General features: G+C 40.3%; 1 protein-coding gene across 1 annotated transcript; it reads right to left on the reverse strand.

Annotated features, from left to right (window-relative positions):
- Positions 1-769: 769 nt before the first annotated feature.
- Positions 770-19,045, reverse strand: arih2 (ariadne homolog 2 (Drosophila)). Its single transcript, XM_030732935.1, has 15 exons — positions 18,900-19,045; positions 12,032-12,587; positions 10,338-10,405; positions 9,784-9,856; positions 9,094-9,235; positions 7,834-7,955; positions 7,324-7,433; positions 5,334-5,451; positions 5,073-5,123; positions 4,743-4,764; positions 4,114-4,265; positions 3,621-3,764; positions 3,003-3,071; positions 2,703-2,819; positions 770-2,235 (listed from the first exon to the last, which is right to left on the reverse strand). The coding sequence occupies exons 2-15, from the start codon at positions 12,296-12,298 to the stop codon at positions 2,164-2,166; spliced, it is 1,527 nt and encodes a 508-aa protein (XP_030588795.1). The 5' UTR covers positions 12,299-12,587; positions 18,900-19,045; the 3' UTR covers positions 770-2,163.
- Positions 19,046-20,726: the final 1,681 nt, after the last annotated feature.

Genomic DNA, 20,726 nt, shown 5'->3' on the forward strand with positions numbered 1-20,726 from the left:
TTATTATATCCTAAAACAGAAAAGGGGTGAACATCCTTTTTATCATGGTAGAAACAAAACACTGACCATTGCAGGTTTCAGAATGACTAATATGGACATGAGTCCTCTAACAGATGTGCAACACAAATTTAGATCTGAAGTCCTTTACTGATCAGCCATGACATTAAACCCACCGACAGGTGCCGTGACTAAGATTACCTGGTTCCAGTGGCACCTGGGATTGAAACAGACAGCAAGTGAACAGAAGGTTCTTAATGTTTTGAAAACAGGCACTGAAAAGCTGCACTCTGCCTACTTAAGCAGGCACCGAAGAGCTACTGTAGCCCAAATAACCAACAACCTTGATGAGAAAAATGAGGATAAAGGACACTGGATCCCTGGATTCATCCGATTGTTGACATGTACCACGCACATCAGCATTGTGACACATGCACGCCTTCCTTGCAGTGTATACCCTGATGGCAGCTGCCCTGACAATGTCTATAAAAACAAACTATAAAATTCAGATGTTTTTTTTTATTATTATTTTTAGAAGGTATTCTGCAAAAATGAGAAAACATTGTGCTTGAGAAGTGTCATATAAACGTCTTGTTAAGGAGGGATCATTAACTCAATCACATTTCCTGCTTTAATTTGTTTTTTTTTTTTTTAAAATAAAGAAATAAAACACCTTAATATAATTGGAAAACTCAAGTAGTGTCCATTTAAACCTGAAATGAAATTCTGTGTGGAGTGGTGTTTGTGTAATCAACACACAAGAGACAGCATCTGGTTTAAAAACTCTCTCAGTAACTCTATTTCTGTATTAATGTACAACCGTTGAAAATTACAGCTTTTTTTTTTGGTATTTTCTTTTTTTTTCAATTTTTTTAAAACGATCTATCTATGAAGAGCCATTCTTCAGAAAAAACAATGTCAGCAGGAAGAAAAAATAAGAGAAAATAAAGTGAGGGGATGAAGGAAAAGAAAGAGGAGAGCACGAGATGGGGCGAGGAGAAATTAACAGCTCATTTTCTGCGGCGGAGTGTTTGAGCGTGAGTGGGTGGGCGTGTGCATGCCATGTCAGTGGGAGGTGCTGTAGTGTGTGTAAGTGGCTGAGATTACACTCGTAGCTTCATAACAACTTCACGATCTGATCACTGGAGGTGCTAATACTGGATTTGCGATAGAAAGCGCTCACACGGGCTTGGACCTAGATTAGCTGAACACAATTGAGCAACAATATCAGAACGTGCAGACGTGAACGGGACTAATTCAGAAGTTTCACTTCGACCATAAAGGCTATTTGCTGGCAGCAGTAACTGGAGCAAACCCGGGTTTGGCAAAAGACAAAACAATGGAGGGAAGATGTGTTTATGATAAAACACTGGTGACAGAATCCAGTGAAGAAGAAATGAATGTCTAGACAAACTTTTGTTAAACGACAGTGAGAGCAAAACATCACCCTCCGAGAGCTAGAAGCTGAACAGCTCTAGTGCAACCCGGAAGAACCTCTACACCAAGTGTTTTCTTGCCCCATAAAATTTCATGTAACACTTGAGCGGAAATTAAATTTAAACTTTGCATGTGCTCAGGCAAACCCTGCAAGGTACAACTACCATCAAGGAAGTCTAGTCTACTATGGTCTCTGTAAAATCACCCATCAGCACCATCCTCTTAAAGAAAAAAAAAAAATCCTCTACTTTTCCTCATCTCTGTTTATAAAAAAAAAAAAAAAAAAAGAAAAAAACAGGCTTTTCCATTCACGGCTACAGATCTTCATTCTGCCTTTAAATGCTATGTGCCAGTGTTTCTATGTTTACTGACAAATAAAAGCAAAGCAAATGACAGAAGACCTCCAACTCTGACCTACACCATCAGATCTGAAAGCTGAAACAAGTGTAACCGCAGTAAATGTGATGCTCTGAGGCTAAAAACCTGTAAATGGGGTGAGGATGAGGAGAGTAATGGGCGATACAATCGTGCCACTCCGTGGCCCTGCAGCATTATGGAAGTGGGAGGAGGGAACGAGAGAAGCCAATGAGTGAGTGCAGAGAAGCAAAAGGGGGGGGGGGGGGTGAAGCATGACTGCACCGAGGGATGGCCATGGAAGGAAGCAAAGGTTAGGAGGCAGGGAAGGAAGTAAAGAGGGAGATGCTGGTGCTCTGCAGTCGCGATGAAGCTTCAGGTGTCGTGGAAATCCTTCAGCAGCGTACGTCGCCTCTGCTCAGCAATGTGCATCTGATTTTCCAGATCCTGCAAAAAAAACCCAGTTTGTTAACAGTTTGTTGATGGCTGATCCTCATACATCAATAAAAAAAAATAAATAAAATCACACGAATTGATCCTTCTAATGGTCTCTGTGCATCATGAGCAGGAGGACTTACTGCCTTTGTGTCTGAGCTCCATTGTTTGCCAACAATTATTAAAATTAATTAATGAGCCATACCACTGTATTTGGTTAGAGGTTCTTTCATAGCTGTTTTAGTTTATGGCCTTGCTCAAGAGAAAAAAAAAAAAAGTCACCTGTTTTACTTGGAAATCAAAAGTCCAACATTCAAATACTCCCCCAGGCACATTGTTTTTATGGTCAGTGTGCTCTCACTACTTGTATGTAATGAAGCCAGCAACAAAGTCCCAAGGCTATCATCCTCCTGCAGTTTTCCTTTCTTATAGACTTCATGTACTTCCCTCCCTTTTCATTGTTTAGTATACTCTCTTACCCCTCTGTCACTGGCGCTGAGCTCCCCCTCGCCTCCTCTCTCGTAGCTGTCGGCTCGCTCAACCTTCCACGACAAGTTTTCTATCTCTGCTTCCAGCTGAGCCTGCTGGTACTCAAACTGCAGAGGACACGTGGAAAAAACACAAACATCAGGCCAAAAGAATCTCTTCCCTCCCCCAGAGAAATCTGACTGAAGTCACAATTAAGATTACTGGGCACAGATCAGTGGTAGGAGGAAGACACTGAGCTCAGAGCTGATGTAGTTGGTGTATTACATTATTTGTTGAAGTTAATTACTCACCAGTTTCTTGCGTGGGCCGGACTCCATATAATAGGCGTAAGGGTAGGTATACTGCAGTGTGTAGCGACACTAGGGACAACAAGACGACATGCGATCACAACACTGCACTGGAAAAAGTTTACAAGTTTTTGACTCTAAAGCAGACGGGGAGAAAACTTAAATTTACCGACATGATCACTGATACTCAACCCAAACAGTAGATATGTTACAGATATGTCTGTGTTAATTACAGACATCTTACAAACCAGTTTTTTTTTTTTCCCCCCACTTTTAAAACCTTTAAAAAAACCAAAAGGAATCAGGTGATCAGAGTAGTGTTACAAGTGTAACCAAATTCATCAAATAAGCAGAAATGAATGAGTAACAGTTTAAACTCGTTTTAAGTTTGAGATGCACATTTACACTGACATGCAGGGAGGCTGCATGCTCGCTGTGTGTTTCTGAGTTCTAGTCAAACAAAGATATCATTTACTTATTTACAGCTGTAATTTTATGATTAACCCAGAGAAGTGTACACTGATTATTTCCATCTTCTTCCCTCTGTCTGTATTTTATCATTCAACTCCCAGCTCATAACTCACTACCTCTGAGTACATGCAGCCACAGTTTACACAGTACCTTTGCCAGTAGCTTTGCAGCGTTATGCAGGTACTGCCAGTCGATCCAGGTTCCCAGATTGTTCATTACTCTCTCTTGGATCTTCTCCTGAATCCTCTGGTATGTCTGAGCCTCCAACTGCAGAGACTTGTTGTGATTCTCCCACTGATGGGAAAAATAAAATACATAAAAACTGCACTGTGTTTTCTAACAGCACATTACTACAGATGGTGTGCAGTATATTTTGTCTTAAGTGTTCCAGTATCCCACAAAACTTTTGCACAAATGTGCAGGAGGAAATATTCTACATGTTAATCTCCCTCTTGTCTAAAGTGCAAATTTGTCCACAGTGTTAGAAGCCAATACTCTCTGAACTCCAGTAAAGCTCCACAGAAAACAAAAGAAAAATGCAAATAAATACATAAACAGAACAGTTTGTGTCAGTGTGTCTGGAAAAAGGACATAAAAACATCTGGCAGGTTCGTCCGGAGCTCTTCTACTGAAAACCGCTTACCCTCTCAAAGTAGAAGAGGTATTTCTTGAGGGCCTCTCTGGCCTGAGCCTGCTGGCTCTGGTTGACTATATCAGGATTTTCTTTGTAGCGACTGCACTCGTAGTATTCACTGCCGTGAGTCTTCCAGTCTCCAAGACACATCCAGCAGAAGTCTTTCAAAGGGCAAAAAAAGAACAACAAATTCACAAACTCTGCACAGCACACATGGATTTCAGAGCATGTACAGTAAGTGATTATTTTTGTATCAACAAGGAAAGAAGCCACGTTGCCCCTTCACTTCTTATTTCTAGTAGTCTGAAGAGGATGATGTGAGGTTAAGGTTGGTAATATAATTTTCTATCAATGAATGACACCAAGTTTGATTTAACCACATTTTTGTCTAGCTTTTTTTGTCTCTTCTAGCTCAGAAGCAGCCGATGACCCGTGGAACACGTTGAAAAATGCTTTTCACTCCATGTCCGCCAAACTGCAGCGGACTGCAACAGAATAAAACCTGGACAGAGAATTTCTCGGAAGCCCAGTCATTATCCTGTAATCGTGACTTGTGACTATTTTTTGTCATCCTCTCCTCCACAGTCTGCCTCTCTGAATCATAGGAGAAGTGTGACATTTTGACACAGACAACTTACCGTGTTTGCACTTGGAGCATTGCTGAAACAAACGAGAGAGGAAAAAAAATAGAAGAAAGTCAAATTAGTGAAACAGAAACCTGATAACACAACAAGGTATGCCACACTGTGACTGTGAATCAGAGCAGATCATACACAATTAATGGATGATTTAACACAACGCTGTCACACGCACAGCTTAGAGGTTGTAATAAATGAGTAACAAACATAAATAAGTAACATCTCTCTGGAGTGATTCAACAAAGTTGAGGACATTAGCTCTCAGAATGTGAATATATTTTTAGTGTTTCCTGTGTTCTGGGAAAACTGTGATTTTCAGCTCTGACTCACCATGTGATTGCACCCTCCATTCTTCTCAATGCAGATATTGCACTTAGGACACTAGAAGAGAAATACACAGCTTTTAACGCCCTAATTCGAGCTGAAAATCTGCAGTGTTTTACAAATTGCATTTCCAAACTGTGGATGATTTGTGACGATGGGAGAGTTCAAAACTAAAATATGTGTGCAGACATACAAGTGTGTGGGAGCAAGAGCAGTCACAGTACAGTATGTATGCATATTAGCGCGTTTACATGCAGATGTTCTTACATCTTTAGTGTGCGCACTGATGTAGTTTGCGGTCTCTGAGTCATCTGCACATTTGGTCAGCCATTTCCTAATTGTTGCACAGTCTGTGGGTGCGTGGTACATCTGACGGCATTTGAAACTGTGGAAAAGATAAACTCACAGTGATAGCTTCACCGACTACACTGACACACTAAACAGCCTGAGTTTAAAACTGACTAAAGATAAACAAGAATTCTGTCCACAGAAAAAAAACAAACAAAAAAAAAAAAAAACATGAACTAACTACAGTCATAGCACACAAATATGTAACTGTATGAAGTCTAAACAAGTAACATTTAAATACTGAAGTAGCTTTTACAAATAATTCAGCTCAAAGCTTTTGGATTAATTAAATATTCTCATTTGGAGAAATAAAAGATCATATAAGGGGCTACATGATAGAGGATCATTTTAGTTAACCATCTGTACAGTACCAGTCAAAGATTTGGACACACCTTCTCATTCAGTGGTTTTTCATTATTAATTAAATTGTCTGCATTGTAGATTAATACTAAAGTCATCCAAACTGAAGAAATACATATGGAATAATTTAGTAAACCAGAAAGTGTCGAACAAACCAGAATATGTTTTATATTTTAGAGTCTTCAAAGTAGGCACCTCTTGCTTAGATGACAGATTTGGCATTTTCTCAGTCAGCTTTATGAGGTGGTCACCTGGAATGGCTTTCAGTTAACAGCTGTTCATTTCTTGAATTTCTTGCCCTCTTAATGTGTTTGAGACCATCAGTTGTGTTATGAAGAGGTAGAGTTGGTATACAGTGAATGGGCCTATTGGGGTAATGCTCTACTCCATATGAACTACTCAACAAAGTAAATAAAAACAACAGTCCATCATTACTTTAAGAAATGAAGGTCAGTCAGTCCAAAAATTTTCAAGGACTTTGAAAGTATCCTCAAGTGTAGTCGCAAAGACCATCAAACGTTATGATGAAACTGGCTCTCATCAGGACCGCCCCAGGAAAGGAGGACCAAGAGTTTCCTTTGTTGTGGAGGATAAGTTCAGAGTTACCAGCCTCAGAAACCACAAGTTAAGAACACCACAGATAAGAGCCCACCTAAATGCTTCACAGAGTTCAAGCAGCACACACATCTCTACATCAACTGTTCAGAGAAGACTGCGTGACTCTGGACTTTATGGTTGAATTGCTGAAAAGAAGCCACTTCGAAGGAACAACAAGAGGAAGAGAATAAGATAAGATAAGAGATAAGATAAAACTTTAATAATCCCACGACGGGGAAATTTGTGCATTACAGCAGCTCAATACAGCTTGGGAATAGCTTGGGCCGAATAGCTTGGGCCGAGGAACACAAACAATGTATGAGGGTGCTTTGCTGGTTAACTATTGCCAATTTATTCAAAATAAATCAACCAGCATGGCTACCATAACATTCTGCAGCGCCATGCCATCCCATATGGTTTGCGCTCAGTGGGACCATCATTTGTTTTTCAACAGGACAATGACCCCAAACACACCTCCAGGCTATGTAAGGGCTATTTGACCAAGAAAGAGGGAGATGGAGTGTAGCGTCAGATGACCTGGCCTCCACAACCACCTGATCTAAACCCAACCGAGATGAAGGCAAAGCACCCAACAGGTGCTCAGCACCTCTGGGAACTCCTTCAAGACTGTTGGAAAACCAAGAGTGTGCAAAGCTGTCATCAAAGCAAATGGGGCCTAAAACATATTTTGGTTTGTTTAGCACTTTTAAGTTTACAACATAATTCCTTATGTGCTCCTTCATAGTCTGAATGACTTTGGTATTAATTTACAATGTAGGAAAAAATAAATATGACAACAAAGTGTATATATGCAGATTATAATTTTGCTTGCTTAAGCTGCCAGATAGGACAGGTTAAAAAAAAACAAACTGCAGTTTGTGTGAAATTGTTAGTACAATTTTAAGATAAATGCTCTGCATTTAACTTGTTAATGCATGAATGTGCCACTTACCAGAAGACTTCACTGCAGCGGCTACACTGCACTCTTCGTGCCCGTGGCTCCTGCACCTTGATGACCATGGGACAGTCTGCACCTGGACACAACTGCAATTGGAAGTGACTCTGCAGAATGCAGATAGGTACAATTAACACACATACACCTCATTTCAATTTACCTTCATTGTAGGCACAAATATTATAATGTAATTAACTACAACTAATGATGTATTTCTTTATCATTTGAGAGACTGACTTAGGAAATTACTAATATGAGATATAAGAATTGGCATAAATATTTAGATGGATAGCCAGCTGGTGAGATAGCTACATAGAGAGGAAAGTAATTTCATGCTGTATCTGGAAAATTCAATGACTCAGAGCAAACACAAACGGGCTAACTGAGTTCCCACCACCTCTCCAGATGCTTCTGATATCTCATTCACTATACATGCAGACTTTGACGTAGCATCTGAGCAAATACGTTCAGCAAATACGTTCAGCAAACACTGTGGCGGTCACACACCTCGACATAGTCTCTGAAGAGGTAGCGTCTGTATTTGTCCTTCAGCTCCTCTCCTGGCAGCAACGGCAAGACAAAGTCTTCTGGCATCTGCAGGGAGCAGTCCTGAGCCATACATGAGATCCCTGAACACACAAACACACGCACATTTATTATAAAGTTAAGAATCACAGTGACAGTGAGGAAAGTAAGATGTAAACAGTGACTACACAGACCTCTGTTTGTGTGCTTTATCGAACCTTTATTTTATCCTTCCTTAAGTGTCTATCAGCTGCACTATCAGGCTGAGGACTTGGTTACACAGACTATCAGAGAGACTGTTAAAAGTAGTACAGTGACATGCAACTGCATGCAAACATGCTCACACATCTCACTACTAAAGCATCTGCACTCCTACACACTCGCAGTTACAGGCAGCCTGGTAAACTATGCGCATAAAATATACGAATGCTACACCCAAATATTGGACTAATTGGATGATTTTGATCTCAGCTTGGGTGCTTGACCTCCCTCTCAGTCACAACAGTGATCATCAGGCTTCACTTCATCTTGTTGTGGCCAACATAACTTTCTAACTAGATTTAGCAACTTTTTATCCAAGCGTGAGCTGTTTCTCTCCTTCTGCAAGCACAGTGGCCTCTCTTTTTACTCTGTTGAGTCAGTAACAGTGAGGACCAGCAGTAACCGCCCATGGAAAAGAAAGGTATCTAGTACAGCCGTACAGTATAATGCTCAAAAACTTAGAAACGATCAATGTACACACCCACACACCCATCTGCTATCCTGCTGACACAAGCACACTCCTTCACAGACACACTGATAACTGAGGCTTCTGCAGGAACATGCCTGCCTGCTTAATTCCACGCCAGATGGAAATCATCAAAAAGTCATATCACACCACCTTTATCTTCTAAGGCCCAAGACATTCTTTAATTTCACACACATGCAGAAACACAAATAAATATGGACATCCGGGATGTGCAATCAGTAAATGTGGTATCACTGGGTGGCTGATGTAGCACAAATGAAATACCACTCTGCAAACTGCGCTGGTTTTGGCAGTAAATCAAATCAGATCAGAGGCTGAAACTGATGAAACTCCAAGTGGACAAATACACATACCAGCACATAAATATACAAAGTGCAGGCATACAGATTCTTGAACAGACGTTTGGGAGTTCTGATCAAACAAACTGTGACTCACCCACTCTAATAACCGCTTTGATAACTGCAGTGATGCTTACATACACTCGCTGTACTCACCCACACCCGTGCCATCTTTGACCAGTACGGTGCAGTGCTGCTCCCAGCATGCTTTGCAGAAGGAGTGCTGGCAGGGAAGCGCCAGCAGAGAGTCTCTACGTACGACCTGTAGACACACACCACACTGGAGGGACTGAGGGGCCTGAAAGAGAAATCAAGATCATCAGCACATTCTTGATGCACTGGAGAGCTTGTTGGTATCCTCAATGTACACAAAGAAGACTTTTTTAAAGTTTCTGAAATGAGCAGCCAATCATATCTCTTGAAAAAAAGATCTAAACAGGAAGTGCTGAATGCTGAGAACCTAGTCCAAGCATGAATTACTTCCAGGTTGGACTACTGGAATTGCTTATTACCATAGCATGCCAATAACTCCATAAAAAAAAATGTCTCCAGCTGTTCTAAAGTGCTCCTCACAAGAACTAACAGAAATGCCCTGGTTCTGCAGAAGGCTAGTTCCTGTTGAAAAAGGAGTTTTTCCTCCCCACAGTCGCCAAGTACTTACTCAAAAAAGAAATGTTGAGTATTGTCTTTAATATTAGAAAGTTTTGACATTGTCTTAAATGATTAAACATTTATACAAATTTCATGTATGAGTGGATTATCTGCTGCATTACAATCAAAGTTACTTTGATGAAGCTATGAGTACAGCGGTGAATTGGTGACAAAAACTGACTATACCGCACTCACAGTGACTGATTTGCAGGTGCTGCTGGGCTGGACCAGAGCATCTGACAAAAGCAGAGACGAGTTGGACTTATATCTGTGGAAAACATAGACAGAAGCAGGGGTCAAACTCAAGAGGACAAAAGAGCACATTAGAGTCTGACTGACAAAGAAGCCAATGTGAACTGTTTGAAAAGATATCAAATCAAATGTCTTACTAATGAATACTAAAAGCAACTGTAATCAGTTTTTTTAATTAACGTCTTTGTCACCCGTCATATGTTGTTAAGAAAAAAAGACTGTTTAAGGATGGGCAAAAAACATCTAGAGTCTGTGAAGGTAAGTGCAGTGCAAAGAATAAAATAAGAAAAAGAAAATATCAGTGTGAACTAAGTCGGTGTGATATCACTGCAGAGTGATATCACAGGAAGATAATGAGATAAAGACAGCGAAAAAAGAGGAACGGCAAGAGCAGAGAATAAATCAGGGAAAGGAATGTGAAGAACAGATGGTGTAAAAGGAATTCTGCAAACAAGACAAAAAGAGACTGGAAGGAGTAAGACACAGTGGAGACATACCTGTCTAGTATTTGTGAAACCTGCCAGTGGAAATGCACCAGGATCAGTTTTGCTACTGATGGTACAACCTGTGAAAGAAAGAAAGGACACAGAGAGGCACGCTGCTGAGATGTTGCTTCAATGTCTAATCATAACTAATGAAAGATCGCTTAAAAGCTAGGTGTGTGACCTCCTTTCTGTGCTGAAAGCCTGCTACTCGAGTTCTGGGTGTAATTCTACAAAGAACTCAGATCCCAGTTTGGCTAATGGACAAAAAGCCGCATTATGGTGCTGACCTACAAAGGTTTCCTTCTTACTAATATCTTTGCTACACAACAAGTGACTTACCAGCAAAACAAAAACAAAAAAGTAGACAATTCACTCGAATATAGAGATGTGATTATCTGACCTTACTGTAAAAGAAATGGTATTCATTACAATTTTATAACAAAGAAAAGACACTTCAAGGCTTCTCAAATCTAAAGCTGCCCTTAAACTGGTTAAGTACCTGCTTACTCCAGTAAAAGGACTGAGACTACCATCAAGAAAGACACATCTGCTCAGCTCTGCTCACAGAGGACTGCAGTTATGTTGTGCAGCTCTCTAGTTTGAATGTGAGCAACTGTGAGTGAAGTAGCGTTGACTTAGCAGTGTTACGCAAAACAGATCTTACAAGAAAAAAGTTTCACTCAGATGTTTATAATATCCCACTGGCAAGTATCACAGCGCATAAATGCTTTCACTTCTTGTTTGCTGTAAGAACTGGCAGAAAATCCCCAAACAGCTTCTGAGAGATTCTTGCACACTATTGTTTTGAGGCCTCTCCACAGATTTTTGATCTGCAACGTTGCTGCTTGTAGATATTGAGATGCTTTTATAACAAGAGCAGTCGTAGAAGCCATTATCTTTTTTCCCCTTTAAAAACACATACTAATGTTTTCTTCAAGAATTTGTTGATATTTAATTAAATCCATTTTCCTTCTACCAGTGAGGTTTCCTCTGCCACTAGCTGCAACACAAGCCCAAATCATATTAGATCCACCCCTGCACTTAACGGCAGGGGAGAGGTTCTTAATTATTCACCCTTTTTCCTGAGTGGGACGACTCTTGCAAGAAGAAGAACTGTGACCAGAAGAACAGTGCCTGACCGTGACCTAATCTTCAAGTACTCCTTGTCTACTACTCCTGATAACTGCAACTTATAACCCGAGTGAATGGCTGCCTGTAAATGCGTTGCCATCTATTTTCAAACATGAACCTGTGAAACACTGAAGGTGTGCTTTCCCACAGGTAACACATACCACGAGCTAGTCTGTGTCAGCCGAATTCTCACTACTGGAAACACGGCTTTTTGTTGTTGTTTTTAAAGGTAATCTGGCTTTTCAATGTAGGAATCAGTATTTTATTAGTATAATGAGCATACAAAACATTGGTACAGTCATGCAATCATATAATGGTAGAAACAGAAAAATATGTCATCAAGCTGAGACCAGAGTACCTGTTCTTACATTTGTGCACTTTTCTTATAAAATAATGTGCAATGATCTAAAAATCAAAAATTATGGTCAGCACTACCAAATTACCCAACCTGGAAAAATACACTTCATCTACACCTTGCTCTTACCTCATGATAATTTCAGATGTTGGTTTCATGAACTACAACAAAACATTGGGTTTCATTCACAGGTTTTTGAGACTAGCACAGCTCCACTCACCTTCAGTGCAGCAGCCACAGTGTTAACCTCCTCCATCAGCACCCGCTGACTCTCTTTGTAGGTCAGACAGGTGAACTGGTACTCCTCTGGATCAAAGGAGTCAGCGCCCTGTTGCTCCACGTCACTGGCCACTCCGTCGTAGTATCCTGCAATGTCACCCGGATCCTCCTCTTCTCCTCCATCGTCCTCATCCTCTTCTTCTTCTGAGTTCACGCCGAAGTCTTCCTCGTTGCTATCCGACGCCTGGCTATTCATGTCCACAGACATCCAGTCGACTGATTTGATAACCCGGACAGGTAGACTACCCGCCTACCTGTCGGATCCTACTCGTCCAATGAGCTGAAATGGCTTGACTGAAGCCTCACCTCCCTGTTTCTCCCCACCCTCCTTTCCACTTTCTCGCGTCACTTTACTGCTAAAAGATACCCTGCCTTCCTGTCTGCCTGAAGCGCATACGAAGTGCGCTCAGCAGCAGCGGAAGAAGCAGAAGAAGTCACACTCTCCGTCACTCATTTGGAAAGTTTGTTATAGGACAATCTGAGGAGAAAAAAAAAGACTGGAGAAAAAGAATGAAAAGCAGAGAAGAGGGGGGGGGAGGGGAAAAAAAAACTATTAATCTTCTGCTAATTATTTGTTTTTCTGAATGACAAGCAATTCTTTAAAAAAACAAAAAACAAAACAAAACAAAAAAAGCGCAATTCAAGAACTACATGAATCTCACACTAAAACACCAGTTTCTTAATCCAAAACAGCTGTTTGCCCACACCTCCCCTCTTTCTTCAAGTTTCATTTGCAAACATTACTCTTGTGTACATGAAGGACAAAAAATAAATAAACAAACCAATTTGGGGGCAATGTGCCCATGCTCACATGGTAAAATATTTTGAGTGGCCACAAAACACTGCAGTAAGCCAACTGATGTTCACCACTATAGCGGTGAACATCAGTATAGTCTAATGCCACTTTTCTGCTCTCCTCTGTTCTCTGGTTCACCAAATCAGGAAAAATGAAGCATTGACACAAATTATGTAAATAATCTACAGTCCTATGCAGAAATCTTGAGCCATTCCTCGTTTCTTTATATTTTGCTTCCAAGGAGTCAGGCTTTCTTGTAGCATTTTAAAGCGGTCTTGAGCAATAGTTCTCCAGGCTTTCTGAAGTAGGGCTGCAACGATTAGTCGACATTGTCGACAATAAAAATAGTTGATGACGAATTTAACTGTCGATAATAGTCTTTTTTTTTTTTTTTTTTAATTACTGATGATTTTTTTTTTAACAGAGTTAGATGTCTTCTTGTCTGTCTATCTCTGGCGAGCTTCACACATGCGCAATCCGGTTAAGTGATGACGTAAAATTCCATTTCGGGGTCCAAACCGTCACGTGATCAAAATGCCGCAATCCTGTGTCCCTGGTTGTTTTAACCCAGGGGTCGGCAACCTGTAATCCGGAAAGAGCCATTTGAACCCGGTTTCTACGGAAAACAAAACAGTGAGAGCCACAAATACTAGCGGAAGCCGGTGTTGTGCCAAAAAGTGATCGTCCGCCAGAAAGTGATTTTTGATGTTTCTATGTGCTTTTATGTGTAATGTCTTTGCTTATATTGGTGAATAGAGTGTAGTCAATAGTATTTATGAAGGGCTTAGATATAAAATTAAGAAATGACCTGTTATTCAAGTATGTTTATGACTCTGCATTATTGCATGTACATTATAATAAATCCAGTCCTCTTTGGTCACTTAAAATATCTTTATAGAGTGTAATGTCATATTTGTTCTGATTTCTGCTGCTCTCTTGGGCAGATATCTCTTTAGAATCTGGCCAATCACAGTTTTTACCCTGATAAATAAAGAATATATAAAAGTCCCTGCCAAAAACTGATTGCAGCTTCTACCTTGTGACAGAAATGTTGTTTCTTACTCAAAATGTCTTGATATCATTCACGAGAGATATGTTTGACAAATTTTTCACAGATTATAGGTCAGCAAGTCATTTACAACTAGGGCTGCATAAAACGATTATTTTAGTAATCGAGTATTCTATCGATTATTCCAGCGATTAATCGAGTAATCGGATAAGAAATACTTTTTTTTATTAACAGTTTATCTGCATATTTTAACTTCCGTAATGCAGTTTCTCGCCATGTGAACAAACAGCGGTGAATGGAGCAGCTACAAAGTTCTCTTTTCTTCACACTTGCTGATCAGGTGCTTGATGAAGGACCTCCAGCTGTTTCACAGATTTAATGGTGGTTACTAAAAGAAAAAGCTGCTGTTTTGGACGCTGGAAAAACGTTTCCTTTTTCACTACTTGAGCTCACCGTCACAGCTTCGCCTCTTTGCGCTTGCGCAGTTAAAACCGCTGCCTGCTATGAGTGTTTTGAAAAACTAGTGGCTGCGGGAGCCATGGCGCATGTGTGAGTAATGGTGTAATGCTTTGTATTCACAAGCATTCTCGAAAATACGTTTCTACTGCAGGTCTATATTTAGTCACTAATAAGGGATTAAAGTATAAAAAAATATTTTGAAGGAGCCCCTCGGTCCTGGGGGGCGGGACTTCTGGTACCGAACCATCGCTAGTGCTAATGGCCCGCGCTCGCTAGCAAACCAGTTCTGGTAGCTACAGCTGAAGTAAAGACAAAAGTAGCAGCTGAAATTCTCAGCGAGCACAACACACACAGACACACAGAGAGCAGTTGAGGCGTGGAAATGCATGTCAGCGACAGTTGCCACCCGTCCCGTAAAGTACGGAACACGGCATGTTACGGAGCCGTATTCCACGGAGTCCCGTAACATACGGGGTTCTGTATTTTACGAGACAGGTGGCAACTCTAGTGATGATCCACTCTGTGTTAAATGAAATCCATCGCAGCGACGGAGAGCTTTTTAGAATGTGTGCTTGTGTATACGTGAGTGATTCACACTCCAGTCCAGTAGGTGGCGGTAATGCAGTTCTATGTTGGTTTGCCAGCCCCCAATAAACCCCCAAAAAAACGTCAGCACTAATGCTGCTAATGCTAGTGAGGAGCGCCGCTTACACCGAGACAGCTGAGCGTTGCAGAGTTTAAACGAAGCATCGACACAGTAAATTTGTGTCGATAAATTTTTAGAATCGATTTAATCGAGTTAATCGATGAATCGTTGCAGCCCTATTTACAACAGTTTAAATATTGGCAATCACTTTTTGGCAGACAATCACTTTTTGGCACAACACCGGTAGCCGCTACCGGCTACCGCGAGTGAGGCATATATTGAGAAACGTAAATAAATAAATAGATAAATAAAATGATTTTATTTTAATATTTCAAGATCACAATAATGTTCCAATTTAAAATTACAACAAAAACCGAACTGACAAAAATAAAATGCACTTCAATTGGATACTTATAATTTACTTCCGCGAGCCGCACAGAGTCGCAGATTAAGTGTGAATGAGCCCCATGCGGCTCCGGAGCCGCGGGTTGCCGACCCGTTTTAACTGAAAAACCACACACACACACACACACACACACACTCAGCTGTCATTTTACCGATGAGAAAGTGAAGCGCAAATGGCTGCAGTTGATAAGGTATGTTACACTCATCTTTAATAGTGAACAGTCATTGGTTATGCCATTGCTGTTTATTTAGGAGCATTTGGACCCGGAAATGACGTCAGACTTAAAGCCCGGATAGCATTCAGCGGCTACTGGTGAAACCACAGACATATGTCTATGGCTTAAACTGCCAACTTTGTTTTACAGGGAAGAAAGAGTACTATATTTTTTTTTTTTTTCGTGGTTGGAAAAATGGACCATTACATTTATATCAGCAGCAAACCTGATTAAATTTTTTGAATGAAGTATCCATCTTCCGTGTGTTTACTACCACATTTTAAATAACCTTATGCTAAATTTAAAAGCTGATAGCTAAATAAGTGCCATTTCATAATTATGTGACTCACAACCCGATTAGTCGACTAATCGTTTCAATAGTCGATGACTAATCGACTATCAAAATAGTCATTAGTTGCAGCCCTATTCTGAAGGTCTTTCAAAGTTTTTCTTTGAACACATAAATAATTTAGCAAAGAAACCATTTAAAACATTTTATCTTTAGGAAACTTTGTTGCAAGCAGCCTGTCATAAAAACACATAGCCTGGACCTCAACATCACTGAAGCAGAGTAAGATCATCTTGACAGAGAACAGAACAAAAGGCAGCCAACATCCAAAGAAGAGCTTTGAATGTCCTTCAAGAAGCCTGGAGAACTATTCCTGAAGACTACTTAAAGAAATGACAAAAAAAAAAACTGTCTCAGAGAGTTCAGGCTGTGTTGAAGAACAAAGGTGGTCAAGACTTTTGCACAGTACCAGAAATAAAATTCCTTCTCATTTTTTTATTATAATAAAATGCTGTAAACAAATTAGATGTTGAAAACCCAAACTTAAAAACATGCATTGAAAGCAAAAAAGCAAAAAAACAGCATTTTTTAAAAATGTATACTCCCTTTTTATAAGAGTACAAAATTCTAGCTGATTACTGTCCCGATAAGGATGTTTGTTTTTAAGAGGCGTTTAATAACAAAACTCATGAAATCATGTTAGAAGATATAAAGGCTATTATAAGAGGAGCAGATAAGGTTGAATAGAGCTTTCACAGCTGCCTGACAACTTGCAAGATATCTTTATAGGAATCTCTGAGTAATGACCTCTAGGAAGTTGTATACCGATACTGGTATAAGTGAATCGCCAAATAATAATACAGTCTAAAAATGTAATAAATAAACTCAATTGAAATTGTATTTCAAGTCTCTGTCAATCCAATCACTTCTTCCTTGGGTGACAGACAGATCAAAATTACACAGATATCAGATAAAATAAATTCTAACTTTATTACTTTTGGCAGTTGACAATAGTGACTATCCTTGAGTGTGGTGAACTACATCCAGCAGGCAGTACTCTTTGTGAGATGTGATTAAATACAGTTTGACTGAAAGGTAGCGAGTGAATTTTGCTATTAATTTGTCCCCATTACATGTGGATGAAATGCTGGCTTGCAGATTAAAGCCAGACAGAAGAGCTGGTGGTTCACACATCATATTATTGGACTGAACATCTGAAAGACCCCATTAAACCAAGAAAACTGCTAGCACATAACAGTATAGCAGTGATGTATAACTGGATCCAGCATAACTGATGAAACAAGGCTGGCCCAGACCAGCCTGCCTGATATAGCATTTTTAAGGCTGATACCAATATCAATATTTAAAAATCTGATTATCTGATCTGTCAGCCAATTTTTTTTTCAGAGAGACAAAACATATCCTTAACATTTATAATATGTAGTTATTAATTTATATGTTTACTGTTTAACTCTGCTCAGAGTAGCTGGTGGTTGTGTTCATGTTTCTAAACATGCGTGTTGCCCCATGGTGGGCAAACTATTCAAAACCAATAGCGATAACCCAGTTGAAGGGTGTTTTTCCACCATCTCTTCTTTACTTTTTAAACTTTCATTTAAAAGGTCATTATATATGGAAGCTTGTTTCCGCCACTGAAAATAAATAAATTTGCCAGGCAGAGCCAAGTCAAAATTTCAACATAGACATCCCTCAACCCAAAATTTTGACTTAGTTCTGCCTGGCAATTTTTCCCCCCCCAGTCAGTGGTGGAAGCAAGCTCCCATAAACACCAACAGCCATAGATTGGCAAGTAGCTAATACTGGCCAATAATATTGGTCCACCAATATTAACCCAGACATATGTTTGTACACTCCAAACAACACTGATGGTCTAAACTCAACACAGAAAAGACCTTCACATTTAAAGTTTTAGAGGGTATTTGCTGCCACGTTGGTCACCAATATCACCTACTCATCAGGCAGAAAAAGCGGAAATATTTTCAACCTAGCTGCGTAGCAGCAGAGTCATGACACAAGTGCTCCCCTTACACGGTAACACAACTGTAGTGCTATCCATATTCTTGTGTTTGTCTTGAATCTACGTGTGTCTTCGCCATGTAAATCCTCTACCTTTGCACGGAAAGTACACTCTGAAGAAAATACAAACAGTGACACTACAGAGGCCCCCTAGTAGGCTTATTTCGACATGTGATTTGATCCACAGACACGGGATCAAAGACGACTGCTGGCACCGGTGTTCACATGTGACTTGGTAAATATTCACTGGACAGAAAACAAGGTTAGCTGGGAAAGCCTGCCAGTCGGCCCCGGCAGGCAGGCAGGCAGGCAGACAGACGAAGGCTCGCATTCCGCCCGATCCAGGATAAAAATAGGCACCAAACTGGGTGACACACATCTTGCTAGGCTAATGTGTTACAGGTTTGATAACAGGTCTCGAGGAAAGGGAAGTAGGGAGCTGGGGGTTAGATTAAATCACGCTAAAAAAAAAAAAAAAAAAAAAAAAAAAGGAAGAAGAAAGACACCCGGTAGCACCTGGAGTTCAGAATTTTGATCCGACTTCAACACAGAGGCTCCAAACGCTTCTGAAGTTAAATCCACACAACCGCTGGCTAACTTACCGTTAGCCGGATTAGCCTGGCTAGCGTGCTGGCATTTCTGTTGAGCAGGGAAGTCACGCAATTGCAAACCCACGACTCTGACTAGCTAAGACTGCTGAGCACTTCCACAATACGCTTGCAAAAGTTTCCAAGGAAAACTTTAATTTGCTCTCCAACAAGAATTAACAACATACGAGCTAGCCAGGTAGCCACCCCTTCTCCTCGTTCCCTCCCGCTGTGCCCCCGCCTCTCACCCACTCTAGTCCGGGGATTGAGATGTAAACAAGGGCCTCTGGAGGAACCCGGGAGCAAAGAGCCACATTTAATCAACCGCTGCGTGAAATTTCACTGTTTAAAGCCGGCGTTGTTTACCTCTTGAAGCAGAGTCGGCCCAGCCCGCGGTGACAACCAGAGGCGAGTTTGAAGTAAGGAAATCCTAAGAGCGATTTACACTCTTTTGCATTGGCTGGTAGGCGGAAGCTACACCGCTACAGAGGTGCTTAGCAGTGACGTCACGTCCGCGTTTGTCTCTCACCCTCGCTCTCTCTCTACGAGGAAAGATGCTGCAGGTTCGCTTCTTTTCTCCGTTACTATTCAAGAAGCTTCACAAGCAGGAGAACAAACATCTTTCTTTTTTTTCAAACATGCATCTGCATCGTTGGTGGCATCAGTAGTTAAAGTGCGTGTTTTGGTCAATATATCTCCCCTTGGATGTTTGACCTTTACTATGCAGAGCGATTGATTTATTGATTTTATAATACAAAGAGGAGGTAACAGCAGGAGTTCAGGTTTTAAAGACGAGGGAATTTAAATTCTGTCAGGATTTTGTATCCTGTGTCCACTGTATACAGTCTACGGTTTACACAAAGAGAAACCCGAAGAAAAAAAATGCGCAAACTCTCCCTGTAAATTGCTCTTTCATAGACACAACATATTTTTAACGTTATTTTTATTAAATGACGCCTAAATCCCACACAGATTATAAACACTCCATAACCACAGAGTCTGGGACTGTGCTTTCTGAGGTCGGTTTAAAATATAAAAAAAAAATAGTTACTTTTTTATAAACTTCACACCTTTAACAACAAATTATAAGAGACAAGCGCTCACACTGTGCAACATACCTGCCTAGGTGTTGACAGAAAACTGACAGCTGCTTTTATTATCATTTAGAGCACGTGATATTTCTCAGTATTTATTAAAAAGCAGATTAATGTATAATGCAAACAGTCATTTGTTGCAGTTGCAAAATAGTTCAGAAGAGGAGCTCTGCCTCTGTCAACTATACAGCAAAGTCCTGCTTTACAGAGGCAATAATAATCTAATGATATATTTTCGTACACTGAGTACCATTATTTTTCATTATTACTCTGGGAATAATACATAGGGTGCTTTTACCTATGTAACTATAAGAAGGCTTTTATTTGCAACAATATTTGCTTTATTTCCTCCACCGCTGTCAAGCGCATCGTTGTGTTAAACCTCGAGGTGTTTCTATTGTTTTACGCCCTCCTGCAACCCCTACTGGCCTTGCAGTGGCAGTGCAGGAGTGCGTCTGTATATAGTTTTTAATTTATGTGCTTGTGTATATTGTTAATACTAACCCTAATGTCACTTCATGAACTGAGAACATTCTTTGCCCATAACTGATCATCTCTGGTATCTAATGCATTACACATCATAAGCCAGCGCTTCTAAATTGCGCCTGCTTTTGTTTCCTTTGCCCCTGAGGCAGTATACTGCAGCTCTTCAGCTAGACTGAAACATTACACTTAAAATTCTTCTGCCATGAAAGTATAGGAGTGATGGCTTAATAAACTATGGATTACCCTCTGCTGTGCTTCTCAGCATTGCTTGAGAGAGGTCGAGGGCAAAGCCCTCGAGGGAAATGGTCTGGTAATAGCGTGGAATCACTGAGGAAGACAATAGATCTTCTAATGCAGCTGGTGTTCAGCCAGTCGTTACTGCTGCAAAATGACACATTTTACCTTTGCAGTTTAGGCTGATTGCTTTACCTTTAAAATATGCCTCGCAATTTTCTTGAAAAACATTTAAGCAATCATCACCTTTTCAGAAGGAAATATCTTTATTTTCAAATATTTTGTTAGCCAAAACCACTTTTCTAATATTCAGTTTAAAAAAAAAATGTAAGACCAAAATTATTGCAATTTTGTATTTTTATAATTAGTCTTTATTTTT

This window comes from Archocentrus centrarchus, chromosome 7, assembly GCF_007364275.1.
Source record: "Archocentrus centrarchus isolate MPI-CPG fArcCen1 chromosome 7, fArcCen1, whole genome shotgun sequence".
In the NCBI taxonomy this organism is placed as follows: Eukaryota; Metazoa; Chordata; class Actinopteri; order Cichliformes; family Cichlidae; genus Archocentrus; species Archocentrus centrarchus.

Bases quoted from the DNA above. Each gene is read 5' to 3' on its own strand.
- arih2 (XM_030732935.1), bottom strand. From the start codon at position 12,298: ATGTCTGTGGACATGAATAGCCAGGCGTCGGATAGCAACGAGGAAGAC. The intron at 4,765-5,072 runs GTGAGTCAGAGC...CGTTTGTTTCAG, and splicing joins ATGGAGGGTGCAATCACATG to CAATGCTCCAAGTGCAAACA. The intron at 4,266-4,742 runs GTAAGTTGTCTG...GCCCTTTGAAAG, and splicing joins ATGCTCCAAGTGCAAACACG to ACTTCTGCTGGATGTGTCTT.